At 45.1% G+C, this 14,731-nt stretch overlaps 3 protein-coding genes across 4 annotated transcripts in view; 1 reads left to right on the forward strand and 2 right to left on the reverse strand.

The window, feature by feature from the left end:
* Positions 1-2,172, forward strand: part of cmtm4 (CKLF-like MARVEL transmembrane domain containing 4) — a 6,507-nt gene extending 4,335 nt beyond the window's left edge. The window contains exons 2-4 of the mRNA XM_086144432.1: positions 1-11; positions 882-980; positions 1,063-2,172. The exon at positions 1-11 is cut by the window's left edge and continues 166 nt beyond it. Of these exons, the coding sequence (XP_086000558.1) occupies positions 1-11; positions 882-980; positions 1,063-1,227 (275 nt within the window). The 3' untranslated portion in view covers positions 1,228-2,172. The remainder of the gene's footprint in view (positions 12-881; positions 981-1,062) is intronic.
* A 375-nt stretch (positions 2,173-2,547) lies between these two features.
* LOC147236019 (CKLF-like MARVEL transmembrane domain-containing protein 3) lies at positions 2,548-12,842 on the reverse strand. Its single transcript, XM_086144433.1, has 5 exons — positions 12,624-12,842; positions 11,051-11,206; positions 3,879-3,974; positions 3,686-3,809; positions 2,548-3,142 (listed from the first exon to the last, which is right to left on the reverse strand). The coding sequence occupies exons 1-5, from the start codon at positions 12,732-12,734 to the stop codon at positions 3,102-3,104; spliced, it is 528 nt and encodes a 175-aa protein (XP_086000559.1). The 5' UTR covers positions 12,735-12,842; the 3' UTR covers positions 2,548-3,101.
* A 187-nt stretch (positions 12,843-13,029) lies between these two features.
* Positions 13,030-14,678, reverse strand: LOC147236020 (proteolipid protein 2-like). 2 transcript variants are annotated; one of them, XM_086144437.1, is made up of 5 exons: positions 14,257-14,677; positions 13,950-14,174; positions 13,605-13,760; positions 13,434-13,529; positions 13,030-13,173 (listed from the first exon to the last, which is right to left on the reverse strand). In XM_086144437.1, the coding sequence occupies exons 1-5, from the start codon at positions 14,302-14,304 to the stop codon at positions 13,078-13,080; spliced, it is 621 nt and encodes a 206-aa protein (XP_086000563.1). In that variant the 5' UTR covers positions 14,305-14,677; the 3' UTR covers positions 13,030-13,077. The 2 variants fall into 2 exon arrangements, with proteins under 2 accessions (XP_086000563.1, XP_086000561.1); XM_086144435.1 differs by lacking the exon at positions 13,030-13,173 and having other exon boundaries at positions 13,192-13,529; positions 14,257-14,678.
* Between the last annotated feature and the right edge of the window lie 53 nt (positions 14,679-14,731).

Here is a 14,731-nt window from a genome sequence, read left to right on the forward strand (position 1 = left end):
GGAACCTCACTGTGAGTGCACGCCACCACCACACGTTTCCACGCAGCCAATGGCTGGAGCCCAACCACTGTTACTATGGTGACCAGCAATGGGCGGGGCTTGGGGCCCAACGGCCAAAGAGGTCTTACTTTGAATTGGATGTAGAGAACCCAGGTAGAACATGGAGAGAACCCAGGTAGATGGGTCTGGGTGGTGCTGCTCTTTGTTTCAGATGTTGGTAGAAAGATTTATTATTGTGTTCACCTTGACCTTCTGCAGCCTGGAGGACGTCCTCCATGGAGGTGAGTGATTAAGCTGTAAACTGCAGAGAAAAGTCGGAGGCGAGGCAGACAATTCTGTGCCTCACCTGAAGGGGGCGCATGTGAGCTGGCAGGTGCTTTTATCTACTGTGCTTCTCTAAGCTGTGGAGATTCCATTCATTGTAGAAGGTCCATGAAATAAGGACATCTAAGTGCCCAAGCTTCTCCAGGAGGATAGTGTGTGTGTGTGTGTGTGTGTGTCTGTGTGTGTGTGTGTGTTTTCGCTGAAGGGTGGGTGAGGCAGAAGAACGAGTCGGACTGTTTGCAGTGTGTGAACAGGAACCAAGAACATTGTTAGTCCTGTCAAACCTGTCTGGTGTGTGTGTGTGTGTGTGTGTGTGTGTGTGTGTGTGTGTGTGTGTGTGTGTGAGGCTGGTGTGTCACATGAGACGGTGTGTGTCTCCGATGATCGCAATCACATGACTCTCCAGGGCGTCGGCTTCCATGATTAACTCTTCGCTGACCGTGTTCCACTGGAGCTTCTTCTTGGTGGGTTTGAAGGCTCTGACTCCACCCTGTGTGTGTGTGTGTGTGTGCGTGTGTGTGTGTGTGTGTGTGTGTGTGTGTGTGTGTGTCCTGCAGGACCTGGTGAACACGGGAGCGAGCGCCTTCTTCTTCTTCCTGTCGTCCCTGGTGCTGGTCTGCATCAACCACAGCGGTGTGGCCGAGGTGTCAGCAGTGGTGAGCAACCGGCGGCGGCGGCGGCGGCGGCGTTCCCGACCGGCGCTCCGACTTCACTTCCTGTCTCTGCTCTCACCTGCAGGTCTTCGGCTTCCTGGCCACGGGCGCGTACGGCCTCAACACCTTCCTGGCTGTGCGGAAGTGGCGGCTTGGCAACGGCGCCCAGAGGGCGGCGCCCGCCGGCGAGTACATGCGAGCACGCAAGGCGTCCCGCGGGGAGATGGAGGTGCGGCCGGACCTGGCGTGAGCGGCGGCGCCGTCTTCCTCCGGCGGACATCTTGGACCTCACACCTCCACACTTCCAACATTCCACCATCACGATGACGGACAGGCTCCGCCCCCTCGACCCTGAACCCCGGCCTCGCCGACCTTCCAAGGACTGGAGCTTCACCTGTCTTCACCAGACCCCCTGGACCCCCTGGACCCCCTGGACCTCCAGGACCCCCTGGACCAATGGGGTGGAGGTGAAGCCCCCTGAAGGAACCCTCACCTGGGCGAGGCAAGGAGTCACGTGGGTCTTCTTAAACACCTCAACTCCTTAAGTCAGAACTGAAAAGACATCTGGATGGAGGTGGAGCTTCAGGAGGTCCTTCTGAAGCTCACTGCTTAAATAACCTCCATTCTCCTTCATCTTCACTCATCTGCGAACCCTCACTCCACCCTGAGGACCTGGGTCTTCACCCCCGCGTTCACCTCCACCTTTCCGTCTCTGTGGGACCAAAGCTCCAGACCTCCTCCTGGGGAACCTGGGAAGGTGAAGGTCTCAGCTGCCCCCCCCAGGCGTGAGAAGCTCCTCCCCTCCTCTCCAGGGGACCCTGAGCCGCCATGACGGTGGCGATGATGTCACAGCTTTGATGCTGATCAGCTGACAGGAAGTCACATGGTGCCTAGGCGTGGAGGCCCCGCCTCCTCTTCTCTGGGCGCAGGGGGGGGGGTCAGATGATTGACAGCTACGTAATTTCAGGGGGGGGGGCATTACTGTCACGACTTTCACGCCATGTTTGTTATAAGGTTGACTCGTTTCTGCATTATTACCGTGTTATTACCGTGTTATTACTGTGTTATTACCGTGTTATTACCCCGACCCGCCGTCCGATTCCCCGTCTGAAGCTCAATCAGAGGATGAAGGAAATATTTTTCAAATATTCTCCTCTTTTTTAAATTGTATTTCTATTATATCCACTAATCAGAAGCCCATGTGTGTTTCTTTGTGTGTGTGTGTGTGTGTGTGTGTGTGTGTGTGTGTGTGTGTGTGTGTGTGCACTCTACAGCTCCACCTGCTGGCCTCTCACACACACAGATGTGACGTCATGCAAGCTGTGTCAGCATTTTGCAACATAGTAGGAACCAAAGGTCAAGTGATGATGTCACTTCCTGTTTGGCTGTCGGCCTCCATGTTCCTCAGCTGATGTTTGGAACCTAGAAGAAGAGAACTTGTGGAGGGCAGCTGAGGTGGGGGTTATTACCTGTAATAACTGTGTTATTACACAGTTATTACAGGTGTAATAACTGCAAAGCGGTGTTATTACAGGTGTTTATCTCTGCTGCTGCGACAGAGGAGTCAAAGTCAGGAATAAAACACTTTTAATTAGAAAAAAAGGCTTTAAAAAACACACAGAGAGAAGATGTTTAGGACAAACAGGCGCTGGGTTCTGCTCGAGTTCTTCTTGGGTTCTGCTCGGGTTCTGCTCCGGCCCGTCGGAAGGAGGAGAAGATTCCAACAGTAGAAATGAAAAATCAACAAATATCAGTGTTTAGATGGAAGGTCGTGACCCGCCGACCTGCAGCTGACCCGCTTATTACTGCGTCATTACAGTGGTTTCATCACATGTTTCTTATTTTGTTGTCAAGATGCAGGCATACTGTGTGTGTGTGTGTGTGTGTGTGTGTGTGTGTGTGGGTCTACATGGTCCGGGGTGGGTGTGGGGGGGTCCGGCACCGGACTCGTTCACAGCTTTGTTTACTTCCTGGTTGGGCGGGGCTCGGGGTGAAGGCCGTGACCTCGGGGGCCTTTTTCTTTTGTGAGGTTCTTCAGCGGAGGAACCTCCACCACCACAGAGGGAACCACCGTGACCCAGAGCTTCTGTTGCACGTGATCCCAGAACACGCCGGACCGGGGGCTCAGTCCGAGTCCGAGTCCGCGTCCGAGTCAGAACCTTCACCTGGAAGAGGAAACCCAGGGTCAGATATCGTGGAGGAGACGGATCGGTGAAGAAACATCCGGCTCATCGATAACCGATAGAATCATTGATGATCTGGAACGTGATTGGACGAGAGACGGGGCTTGACCTGTCAATCATCCGTCCATTCACGACGACAGATACATTGAATACATTGAAGGAAGGAAGACGGAGAAGGTGGAGAAGCACATGGAGAACCCAGGCAGAAGGAACTCAGGTTCGAGAACACAGAGACTCCACGCCGAGAACCTGGTGGAAAACCAGCTTAGAACCAGAAGAACCCCTGGGATGCCTCTGTGCTGGAACCACTTGTGAGTTCTCCACATCCTGGTGGACCTCAGGTTCTCTGATCTGAGCAGGAACCCCAGAGCCCGCTTGCATACTGGGGTTCTGCAACGAGGACCTCCGCGGTCGGAGGATCCTGCGGAAGTGTGTCGGACGAGAACGAACGTTCCCATCTTCGCGCCCGCAGAACCGACGGCGAGGTTCTGCAGGAAGGCGGTCTTCTGCCCAAACACCACAGACCTTGGCCCTGCTGGCCGGCGGGTTCTGCGCCGGCGCCGGCGCCGTCCTTCAGGAAGTTGGCCAGCTCATTGAAGATGAGATAGAAGTCCAGCGCGAAGGCGATGGTGGCGATGAAGCCGAACACCTGTGGACAGGAAGTGAGGTCAGAGACGGGAGGGGAAGGGACGGCGTGTTCCCGGCGAGGCCACGTTACCCCGGCCGCCTTGGAGGAGGCGCTCGCGTATTTGGACACGGTGATGATGGAGACGATGAAGAAGATGATGGCGGCGGTGACGCATCTCATGAAGTCCTTCAGGAGAAACACAGCATATGATTGTCCAGGACCTTCAGCCAACCAGATCAGGGTATCTACCCCGGGGTACTTTATTTACCCCAGATTTCCTTATTTGTCCCAGTATAGTTCATATACCCAAATTTAATTTATATACCCAAATCTAATTTATATACCCCCTTTTACCTTATTTACCCTGGTGCACTTTCTATACCCCTGTTTACCTTATTTACAACAGTATGCTTTATATACCCCAGTTCACTTTACATACCCCAGTTTGCCTCATTAACCCCGGTGTACTTTATATATCGCAGTTAACTTTATATACCCCAGATTACTTCATTACCCTGGTTTACTTTATATACCTCAGTTTACCTCAGTTTACCTCATTTACCTCGGTGTACTTTAGATACACCAGTTTACTTCTGTACCCTAGTGTGCTTTATATAACCCAGTTTACTTTATCTGCCCCCGTTTACCTCTTTAACCCCGGTGTACTTTAAAAACTGCAGAGGACTTTATATACCCCAGATGATCTTATTACCCCGGGTTACTTGATAGACCCACTTTTACCTTATTTACTTGACCTCACCTTTACCTTGCCTCTTTTACCTTACGTACTTTATGTACCACATTTTACATGACAAACCCCAGTTTACCTCATTTCCCCCCATGTACTTCATAAACCACATTTTATATGCTAAACACAAGTTTACTTCATATATATGTATACATATTATATACCCTATTTTATATGATATAGATGTACCCCATTTTACATCATATACCCCACTGTACTTCATATACCCTAGACCAGAGGTCGGCAACCCGCGGCTCCGAGTGGCTTGGGAAAATAAATGATGAATATTTAATTGAAGTGTATTTCATTTGTGTTCATTCCTTTTTTTAACTTTTAGTTCAAAGTTGGAGGATTATTGTGATCTAGAAATTTAAAATAAAATTATATTTATTATTTTTCGCTGCACTGGCGGAAGCCGGTATACCCGCCAGCCGGTAAAGTCCTGATTTGCAGATGCTGTGCGCAGAAGTTCAGGAGCAGAAGCCCCATAAACCAGGTAAAATAAATATTTATGAAGATATTTTGTAAATATATTTTTTTTTTGTTTACTGACACTGTGATTTTTTCCCGATTTATTTTTGAAATTCAGGTCAAGGCTCCGCTACACGCTCTGAAAGCCCAAAGCTCAAAATGAGTTCATCACATAAATAAAATTTAATTTTCTCTGCAATACTTTGTGAATTTCAGAAGCAACACACAACACACTTGTTTATACAACGTGTAAAGGTAATAAAAAGCAATATATACAGTGGTATCTCTATTTTAGACGTCAGAAAGTAATTGCGGCTCCCAGTGTTTTCTTTTCAAGGAAACCGGGTCCAAATGGCTCTTTGGGTGTTAAGGGTTTCCGACCCCTGGACTAGTTTAACTGATATACACACTTTCACCTTATTTACCCCGGTGTAGTTTATATATCCCATTTTACATTATATACTCCCTGTACTTTATATACCCTCATTTACCTTATTTACCCTAATTTCCCTCATTTACCCCAGTGTGCCTCATTTTCCCCGGTGCACTTTATATACCCCAGTTTAATTTATATACCAATATAATATATATACTCACTTTTACCTTATTGACCCTGGTGTACTTTTTATATCCCTTTTTACATTATTAAGCATGATTTACTTTTTAAACCCTATTTTACTTTTTTATCCTGGTGTAGTTGATATACCCCCGGTTACTCTATACACCCCAGTTTACTTCATATGATAATAAAAATAATCATTTATCTTAGCCAGGAATGAAACCAGGAATGTTCATGTCCAAAAACGGTTGCTCTACCTCCTGCCTCTCCTGCCCCGATTTACCCCAGATCACTTTATACACCAACATTTACCCCCACGTTTAGCACGGTGTACTTTATATACCCAAGATTACTATATATACCCCAGAGCACTTCATATATCCCAGTTTAATTAATTTATTCCCTTTTACTTTATTTATACCTGTGTACTTTATACGCCCCGGTTTACTTTATTTACCCGCTTTTACCGTATTTACCCTGGTGTACTTTATAAGAATAAGAATAAGAATAAGAACAACTTTATTAATCCCGAAGGAAATTGCAGTGCCAGAGTTACAGAAAATATAACAGTAATAAATAATAAAAGAAAGGCAGAATTAGAAATATAATTAGAATTTGGAGAGAAGGTCAGAGAAGCCTTCTCTCCAGAATTAGAATTATATACCCAATTATACATTATGTACCCAAGTTAACATTATATACCCCAGATTACTTTATATATCCCAGTCTACTTTATACAACCCAATTTACCTGATTTACCCCAGTATGCTTTATATACCCTGGTAAACTATCTATACCCCATTTTGCATCGCATACCGCATTTTATATTATATACTCCATATCACCTTATAAACCCCAGTGTACTTCATATACCCCATTTTACATTATATACCCAAGTTTGCCTCATATACCCCAGCTTACTTTATGTACCCTAATTTACCTTATTTACCCCAGTGTACTTTATATAACGCAGTATACTATATGTTACTCATTCTACATGATATGCCCCATTGTACTATATATACCCCATTTTTCCATTTTATACCTAAGTTTATCTTATGTACCCACTTTTACCTTATTTACCCCAGTGTAATTTTTATACTTTATTTTACTTTATATACCCCAGTGTACTTTATAAATACAAGTCCACTTTTTTTTTTTTTACCCATTTTTACCTTATTTACCCTGGTGTTCTTTATAGGACTGTCTCAGAAAATTTGAATATTGTGATAAAGTTCTTTATCTTCTGTAATGCAATTACAAAAACAAAAACGTCATACATTCTGGATTCATTACAAATCAACTGAAATATTGCAAGCCTCTTACTATTCTAATATTGCTGATTATGGCTTACATTTTAAGAGAACTCAAAATATCTCAATCTCAAAATATTAGAATATCATGAAAAAGTCATTTTGCTTTTTTAATTGCATCACAGAAGATAAAGAACTTTATCACAATATCCTAATTTTCTAAGACAGTCCTGTTAATGTAAAATTGGGTATATACAGTACACCAGGGTAAATGAGGTAAACGTGGGTAAATAAAGGGAACTTGGGTATATGAAGTAAAATTAGGTACATAAAATCCATTGGGTTAAATTAGTTAAAAGCTGGTATATAAAGTGCATGAGGGTAAATAAGGTAAAAGGGGGTATATAATGTAAAATGGGGTAAATGATGCAAAAATGGGGTATACATAGTATACCAGGGTATATAAAGTACACTGGAGTAAAATCAGGTAAATTGGGGCATATAAAGTAAACCGGGATATATCAAGTAATCTGGGGTCTATAATGTTAACTTGGGTATATAATGTAAAATTGGGTAAATGATGTAAAATAGTGTATATACAGTAAACTGGAGTAAATAAAGTACTCCGGGGTAAATAAGGTAAAAGTGAGTGAATAGAGTAAACCAGGATGTATAAAATACACTGGGGTGAATGAGGTAAACTGGAGTGTATAAAGTACACTGGGGTAAACAAAGTAAAAGGGTACATATAAATTAAACTGGGATATATGAAGTGCACTGGGGTATATATAGTAATCTTGGGTATATAAAGTACACTTTGGTAAATGAGGTGAACTGGGGTAAATAAACTACACCAGAATAAAAAAGTATTTGAAATTGCATTACAGAAGATAAAGAACTTTACCACAATATTCAAATTTTCTTGGACAGTCTTGTATACCCAAGTTTACATTATATACCCAGGAATTCTTTATATCTCCCAATTTACTTTATACACCCCAATTTACCTTATTTACCCCAGTGTACTTTATATACCCTGGTATACTATATAAACCCCACTTTATATTTTATACCCCATATTACTTTATATACCCCAGTGTACTTCATAGACCCCATTTTACATCATATACCCCAATTAACCTCATTTCCCCCAGTGTACTATATATACCCTAGTATATGATATATATACCCGATTTTACTTCATATACCTCATTTTACATTATATATCCCATTTTACTTTATATACCCCAATTTACCTGATTTACCAAGGTGTACTTTATATACCCTGGTATACTTTGTATTCTCCATTTTGCATCCTATACACCACTTTATATTATATACTCCATATTACCTTATAAACCCCAGTGTGCTTCATATACCCCATTTTGCATTATATACCCAAGTTTACTTTACATACCCTTATATACCCTAGTGTACTTCATATATCCTTTAATACTCTATATACACGATTTTACACCATATACCCCGGTATACTATATGTAACCCATTTTTACATTTTATACCCTATATTACTTTATATAGTCCAAGTGTACCCTACATACCCCAATGTTCTGTATATACCCCTTTTTACCTTATTTATCCTGGTCTACTTTTTAAACTATAATTTACTTTATATCCCCAAGTTTACTCTTTTCTTTTATTCTAGTGTATCTTATATTCCAGTTTACTTTATACTCCAACTTTTGCATTATTTACCCTGTTGTACTTCATATACCACATTTTAAATTACATACCCGAGTTTACTTTATATACCCAAGTGTACTTTCCATACCCCAGTTTACTTTAAACCCACCAGTTTACTTTTGATACCCCCTTTTACCCTATTTAACTCTAGAACACTAACGTTAAAATAAGTGACACCATCACTGACGATGGGTATATTTTACCCAATAGAGTATCCTGGATAAAATACAGTTTTCATCAATTTATAGTTGGGCCGTTGGGAGGGAAACAAACATTCAATTAATAAGATCAGTGAGCAGCCTGAAGCTACACAAAGACCCAGAAGACACAATGGCAACACAATGGAAATCACATGACAACAATCGTGGGTAAAAATCACCCGACGTTAGTGTTCCAAGGTTAACCCAGAGTACTTTATATTCCCCAGTTTATGTAACATATGCCAATTTAATTACTCTGATTAACTTTATATTCCCTATTCTACATTATAAACCCCAGTTTACTTTACATACTCCAGATGACCTAATTATCTTGGTTTAATTTAAATACCCCAATTTTCCTCATTTACCCCGGTGTATCCTATATATCCCAGTGTACGTTATTTATCCTGGTGTACTTTATAAACCCTATTTGATGTAATTTACCCTGGTGTAATTTATAAACCCCAGCTTAGTTTATATACCCCTGTTAACTTCATAAACCCCAGTTAACCCCATTTACCCCAGTGTACTTCATTTACACTAGTTTAATTCATATACCCATTTTAACCTTATTTACCCTGGTGTACTTTATATACCCAATTTTACATTATATAGCCTCTATACTTTATATACCCAAAATTACTATAAATAACCTGGGTGTACTTCATATACCCCAGATTAATTTATATACGTCGTTTTACCTTATTTACCCTGGTGAACTTGATATATTCGATTTTGCTTTATATACCCAAGTGTACTTTATATCCTCCAGTTTACCTAATTTACTCCAGTGTACTTTATATACCCCAGTTTACCTCATTAACCAGGCATATAATATATACCCACATTTACCTATATAATCCAATTTCCCTTATGTACCCCCCTGTACCTTATACAGTATACCCCACCCTAATTTACCGTGGTGTACTTTTTATACCCCAGTTTCCTTTTTCTTATCCTGTTGTGTTTTATACAACCAAGTTTACTTTATGTAGCCAAGTTTACTTATTTTACCCCAGTTCACTATTATATATAAACTTTCACCTTATATAATCTGGTGTACTTTCTATAACTCATTTTAATTCTCTATTCCCCTGTACTTTATATTCACTAATTTGCCTTATTTTCCCCAGTTGACCTCATTCACCCAAGTGTACTTTACATACCCAAGTATAATTTATATACCCCAGTGTACTTTATATATCCCAGTTTAATTAATGTACCCCAATTTACCTTACTTACCCCAGTGTACTTAATATACTCCAGTATACTGTATACATCCCATTATACTATATTTACCCCATTTTACATCATGAACCAAACTGTACTTGATCTACCCCAGTGTATTTTATATTCCCCCTTTTACCTTATTTACCCTGGTGTACTTTTTATGCCCCAATTTACTTCATATACTCCTGTTTACTTTTTATCCTTGTTTAGTTTCTATACCCCAGTTTACCTTCATTTACCCCAGTGTACTTTATGTACCCCAGTTTACTTTTTATACCCACTTTTACCTTATTTACCCTTGTGTACTTCATATACCCCATTTTACATTATATACCCAAGTTATTTTATATACCCCAGTATACTTTGTATGCTCGATTTTAATTTATATACGCCAGTGTACTTTATATACCCCAGTTTACTATATAAGCACCATTTCACATTATATACCCCAGTTTACTTTTTTTTATCCTGGTGTACTTTATATATCCAAGTGTACTTTTTATGCCCCCAGTTTACTTTCTGCACCCCAACTTAGTGTACTTTAAATATCCCAGTTCAAGCAAGTGAGAATGTACGGACAGGCTCTTAGCTGCCACGCTAACGTAAGCGTGCTAAATCCCGTTCATTTTTGCTAGTTAGCAAGCAGAGCTACGAGCGGGTTTTGTCGTGGACGGTCATGCAGAGAGGCTACGAAGGAGACCTCTTCTTCTTCTTCCCTACTTCTTCCCCGCAACAATCAAATTTTTCAAAACCGCCAGACTCCAACCAAGCACTACCCCACTCATCGCACTTAGCGCCCCATCACCCCCCGCAAAAAAAAAGAAAAGTAATGAATGTATGTATGTATATGGTTTTGAGATGGCTATCTGGTAGAGGGGTGACTTCTGAATAACGACTACTGGTACTTTGGATCTTCGGTTATTGAATCGCAATTTTTGGAAGTTGCTTTGGATAAAATGGAATATCGCATGACGAAGACATGGCGCCACACATCACACATCGCTTTAACTCTCAACTCAGACGGTAGAACATGGAGAGAACCCACAGAGGAAGCTCTGGTTCGAGCCGCTCCCTGTTCCTCCGCAGATGTTCCTCACCATCAGCGGCCAGAAGAAGCCCGTGAAGCGCTGGTTGAAGTTGGTGGAGTAGGCCAGCAGCAGGAAGAGGGCGGCCAGGAACTCCACCAGGGGGACGGTAACGAAGGCGGCGGCCGTGGACGCCGCAAAGCACACGAAGGACAGGAAGGACAGAGCCTGGGGGCGGAGTCACACAGCGTCAGCATCGTCCACCTCCTCCTCAAGGTCAACCTTGTGAAATGTCAAGTCAAGACTGTTGGGCAGGTTAGCTAACACACACACACACACACACACACACACACACATTTCATTAGTGATGAAAGACCTGGTTCATAAGTGCCAGACACACCTGGAGACACACAAGATGGTGGAACTACAACTTTAGAACTACAACCTTGAAACAGACGCCTGGGAACTACAACTCTAACTGTGGAACTACAACTCTAGAATGAAGAATAACAACAAACTGTGAAATAAATCACTGTATTGACATAAATATGACTTGGAAACAGTAAATGTCAAATTTATGCTTGTACAAAAAATATAGATAAATAGTGTAGTGAGTCAGAAATGTGGTTTATGGTTTCAGGGGTTAAAGTTTATGTTGATGCTTGTTTTCTGTGTGATTTTGGGGATGCTGGGAATTTTGTGGGTGCAAGGAATTCTGTTTTTTTACCTGGAATTGGGAGAACAGAGGTATTGCAGGCTTGTGTGGCGAGGCTGTGGCCAACAACAACTAATGCTTATTATATACTTTACCATCAACCAGGTGTTTTTCCTGCCTAAAACGCGACAATATGGAAAAGAAGCTCCAATTATACCATTTATATCTAAAATAGGGGAAAAAAAAAACCAAATATATGGAAAACAGATGACATTAACATATATATATATATATGTATATAAAATATCAATTATCACATAATAATAATATTGAATATATTTTATATGTAAAATAAAGAAGTAAACTGACATATAATTCATTTCATTTTTAGAACTGCAATACATAAAATTGCAGAAAAACGGGGGAAAAAATCCAAAAAATGTAATTTAAAAAATAAATAATGTTATTTTGCACAAATACATTCCAAAATGATGTCTGGAATTAAAAAAAGTCAGTGCAGAAGAAAATACAAACGGCCAAAAATAATGTATGTAAAAGAAAACGACTTCAAATCAAGAGAGGAAGTAAAAAAGAGGAATACGACAAGAATACTGCAGTATTACTTCTCCCGAGTATTTGGAAGTACTGCGTTCGCTCGGACGCTCCAACCGGAAGTGGCCTCCGGTTCTGGCGCGGCGCACCGGAAACCCGCGCTTCCACATCCTCGGTCCCGCACGCTCCGCACGACCTCGGCCGAAAGTCACATGACACGGAAGCAAAGCGGGAAGAGCCGTGACGCGCCCACGCCACTCGTGATGGAGGGCATCCGTTAAACGAAAGTTGCCCCGCCGCCAGGGGGCGCCACGGAGCGAGATAATGACGACCGTGTGACGGACACGCAGGAATGACAAACATCTCGGCAACGTCCACGCGCACGGTCGCGGTCCACGCGGCGTGGGCGCGGCGCGGCGTGGCGTCCGTCCCCCTTACCGCCTCGGCGATGAGCAGCGTTCCCCGGCGGGAGGACAAGAACCCGCGGCCGGGCAGCGCCGCCAGCAGGCCGCCGCGCCCCGGACGACCGGAAGACTCCACGTCCCCCATCGGAACGGAGACCAGACGCGGGTAGCGGGTCCGAGGAGGAGGACGAGAAGAAGAAGGAGAAGAAGAAGGAGAAGAAGGAGAAGAGGAGGAGGTGTGGAGCTTCTCCGTGTGGAAACGGAAACAATGACAGTGAGGAAGCAGAGCAACATCTGCTGGCTCCAGATGTGGACCCCACGCCCCCCTCCGGACCCCACGCCCCCCTCCGGACCCCACGCCCCCCCACGGGGCCACGCCCCCCCCCAGGACCCCACGCCCCCCCCCCTCCCCCAGTCAACCAGAAAGGCGCTGAGTAGAGTTTAGTTGTTTTTTTTTATTGAGATGAGAGCCGCCGCGTCCTTCCGGTTCACGCTCGAGCCTCCCGCGCCCGGTTGAGCGTGATGTTTGTGCACAGCGCGTGCATGTGCGCGCACTGCAGCACGACGTACGCGAACCCGAACACCTGCGGGAGAAGAGCGGCGTGAGGACATCTGAGGAGCTTCACGGCGGACAACCTGCCTGGGCGTGCGTGTGCGTGGGTTAAGGATCGTGCACGTTTCCACGCACGGGGGGGAGGGGGGGGGGCGTGGTTCAAGTCTGGGCTCAGATGGTCTGAGGGGGTTCTGGGAGCAGGAGCTCCATCATCTGGGTCCAGGTGGGGTCAGTAGACCTCCACCTCCACCTGGGCTCTGGTATCTGGTGGAGAAGGCTGGAGGTCCTCACCCCTCCCAGCAGCGCCGCCGGGGCCTTGGAGGTGGAGACGGCCACCACGCTCAGGGCCATGAAGAACATCGAGGAGACCGCCGAGTGGAAGAGATCCTGGGGAGGGACGGGAGAACCTGTGAGGAGCTTCGTCCGTGGGGAGGAGGAGAACCCGACGGAGGCGTCACCTACGACGAGGGGCCAGAAGAAGAAGGTCAGCTTCTTGTGGAGCTGGAAGAGGCGGAGCAGCAGCAGCGGCGACGTGACCAGGAGCTCCGTGACGGCGGCCACCTGGTGCGTGGTCATGGAGGCCACGGAGAAGCACACGAAGGCCGTGGAGAGCAACACCTGCAGGGGGAACATCAGCGTCCATCAGCTGCTGCAAGATCCTCCACCGACCCTGAACGCAACACTTCTGCTTCGGCTGAGCTGAGGACCTCCTCCTCCTCCTCCTCCTCGGCGTCGGCCAGCAAACCTTCTAGAACCTTCCAGGGAAGTGAAGCTTCCCCTTTGGGCCCCGAAGGGGAGGAGCCTCACCATCTGGGCCACCTTCAGAGCCCCCATCCTGGTCCTGAAGAAGCCCACGTCAACCTCCATGGACGCTCCTCCGATGGTCCGCCGCAGTTTGCAGAAGAGAAACGTCTGTTTCCTCCTCGGAGACGCTTCCTTCAGCTGGCAGGAAGTGACGAGGAGGAGGAGGCGGGGCTTCTTCTCAGGCCGAGTGTCTCCAACCAGAAGATCTAGATGTTTGATGCACGGTTTCTGCTAAACAGATGAGAGCCATCAGCTGGCAGAAGCCGAGTCTCACCGGGACGGACCGGGTGATGTCAGAAGATCATCTGACCTCCTGTCTCTCAGTCACAGCTCCGAGAACGGAGATACTTGAGAACATCTCGCGCCGATCTTCTGGAAGCACAGATATCGAGCGGCACCCACCTCGGTGCGACACACACCAGTTTGGATTCTGGCGATGGAGATCCTCAGAAGACCCAACGCTCAGCCGTCCATCAGACCTTCGGCGCTCGAAACACACCTCAACCGGAGTTGAAACTCAGATGTTCAGGACTCCTGAGGTGCCTCGAGGAGGTCCACCTTCTTCTGGACAGGAGGAACCATAACCACCTCAGGAGGCCTTTCTGTGCAGAGGCTCCTCAGGGTTCTCCAGGTTCCTCCCACACTCCATGAGGTTCGGCGGAGACCTACGTGGTCCAGCCGTGTGGATGAGAGGGTGAAGTGTGTGTGTGTGTGTGTGTGTGTGTGAGATGTTTGAAGGCCGACCATCCTGGTGAAGCCCCGCCCCCTTGTGACGGAGGCTGAGT

The sequence above is a fragment of the Fistularia commersonii genome, chromosome 3, assembly GCF_037954325.1.
Source record: "Fistularia commersonii isolate RoL2024-O1a breed Wild chromosome 3, RoL_Fcom_v1.0, whole genome shotgun sequence".
In the NCBI taxonomy this organism is placed as follows: domain Eukaryota; kingdom Metazoa; phylum Chordata; class Actinopteri; order Syngnathiformes; family Fistulariidae; genus Fistularia; species Fistularia commersonii.

Coding starts and splice junctions, on each gene's coding strand:
- LOC147236019 (XM_086144433.1), bottom strand. CDS start 12,734: ATGGGGGACGTGGAGTCTTCCGGTCGTCCGGGGCGCGGCGGCCTGCTG. Junction 11,207..12,623: donor CGCTGCTCATCGCCGAGGCG/GTAAGGGGGACG, acceptor CTCCGCCCCCAG/GCTCTGTCCTTCCTGTCCTT. Junction 3,810..3,878: donor CCTCCTCCAAGGCGGCCGGG/GTAACGTGGCCT, acceptor TCCTGTCCACAG/GTGTTCGGCTTCATCGCCAC.
- LOC147236020 (XM_086144435.1), bottom strand. CDS start 14,304: ATGTTCTCAAGTATCTCCGTTCTCGGAGCTGTGACTGAGAGACAGGAG. Junction 14,175..14,256: donor CTGTGACTGAGAGACAGGAG/GTCAGATGATCT, acceptor TCTGTTTAGCAG/AAACCGTGCATCAAACATCT. Junction 13,530..13,604: donor TCTTCTTCTGGCCCCTCGTC/GTAGGTGACGCC, acceptor GTCCCTCCCCAG/GATCTCTTCCACTCGGCGGT.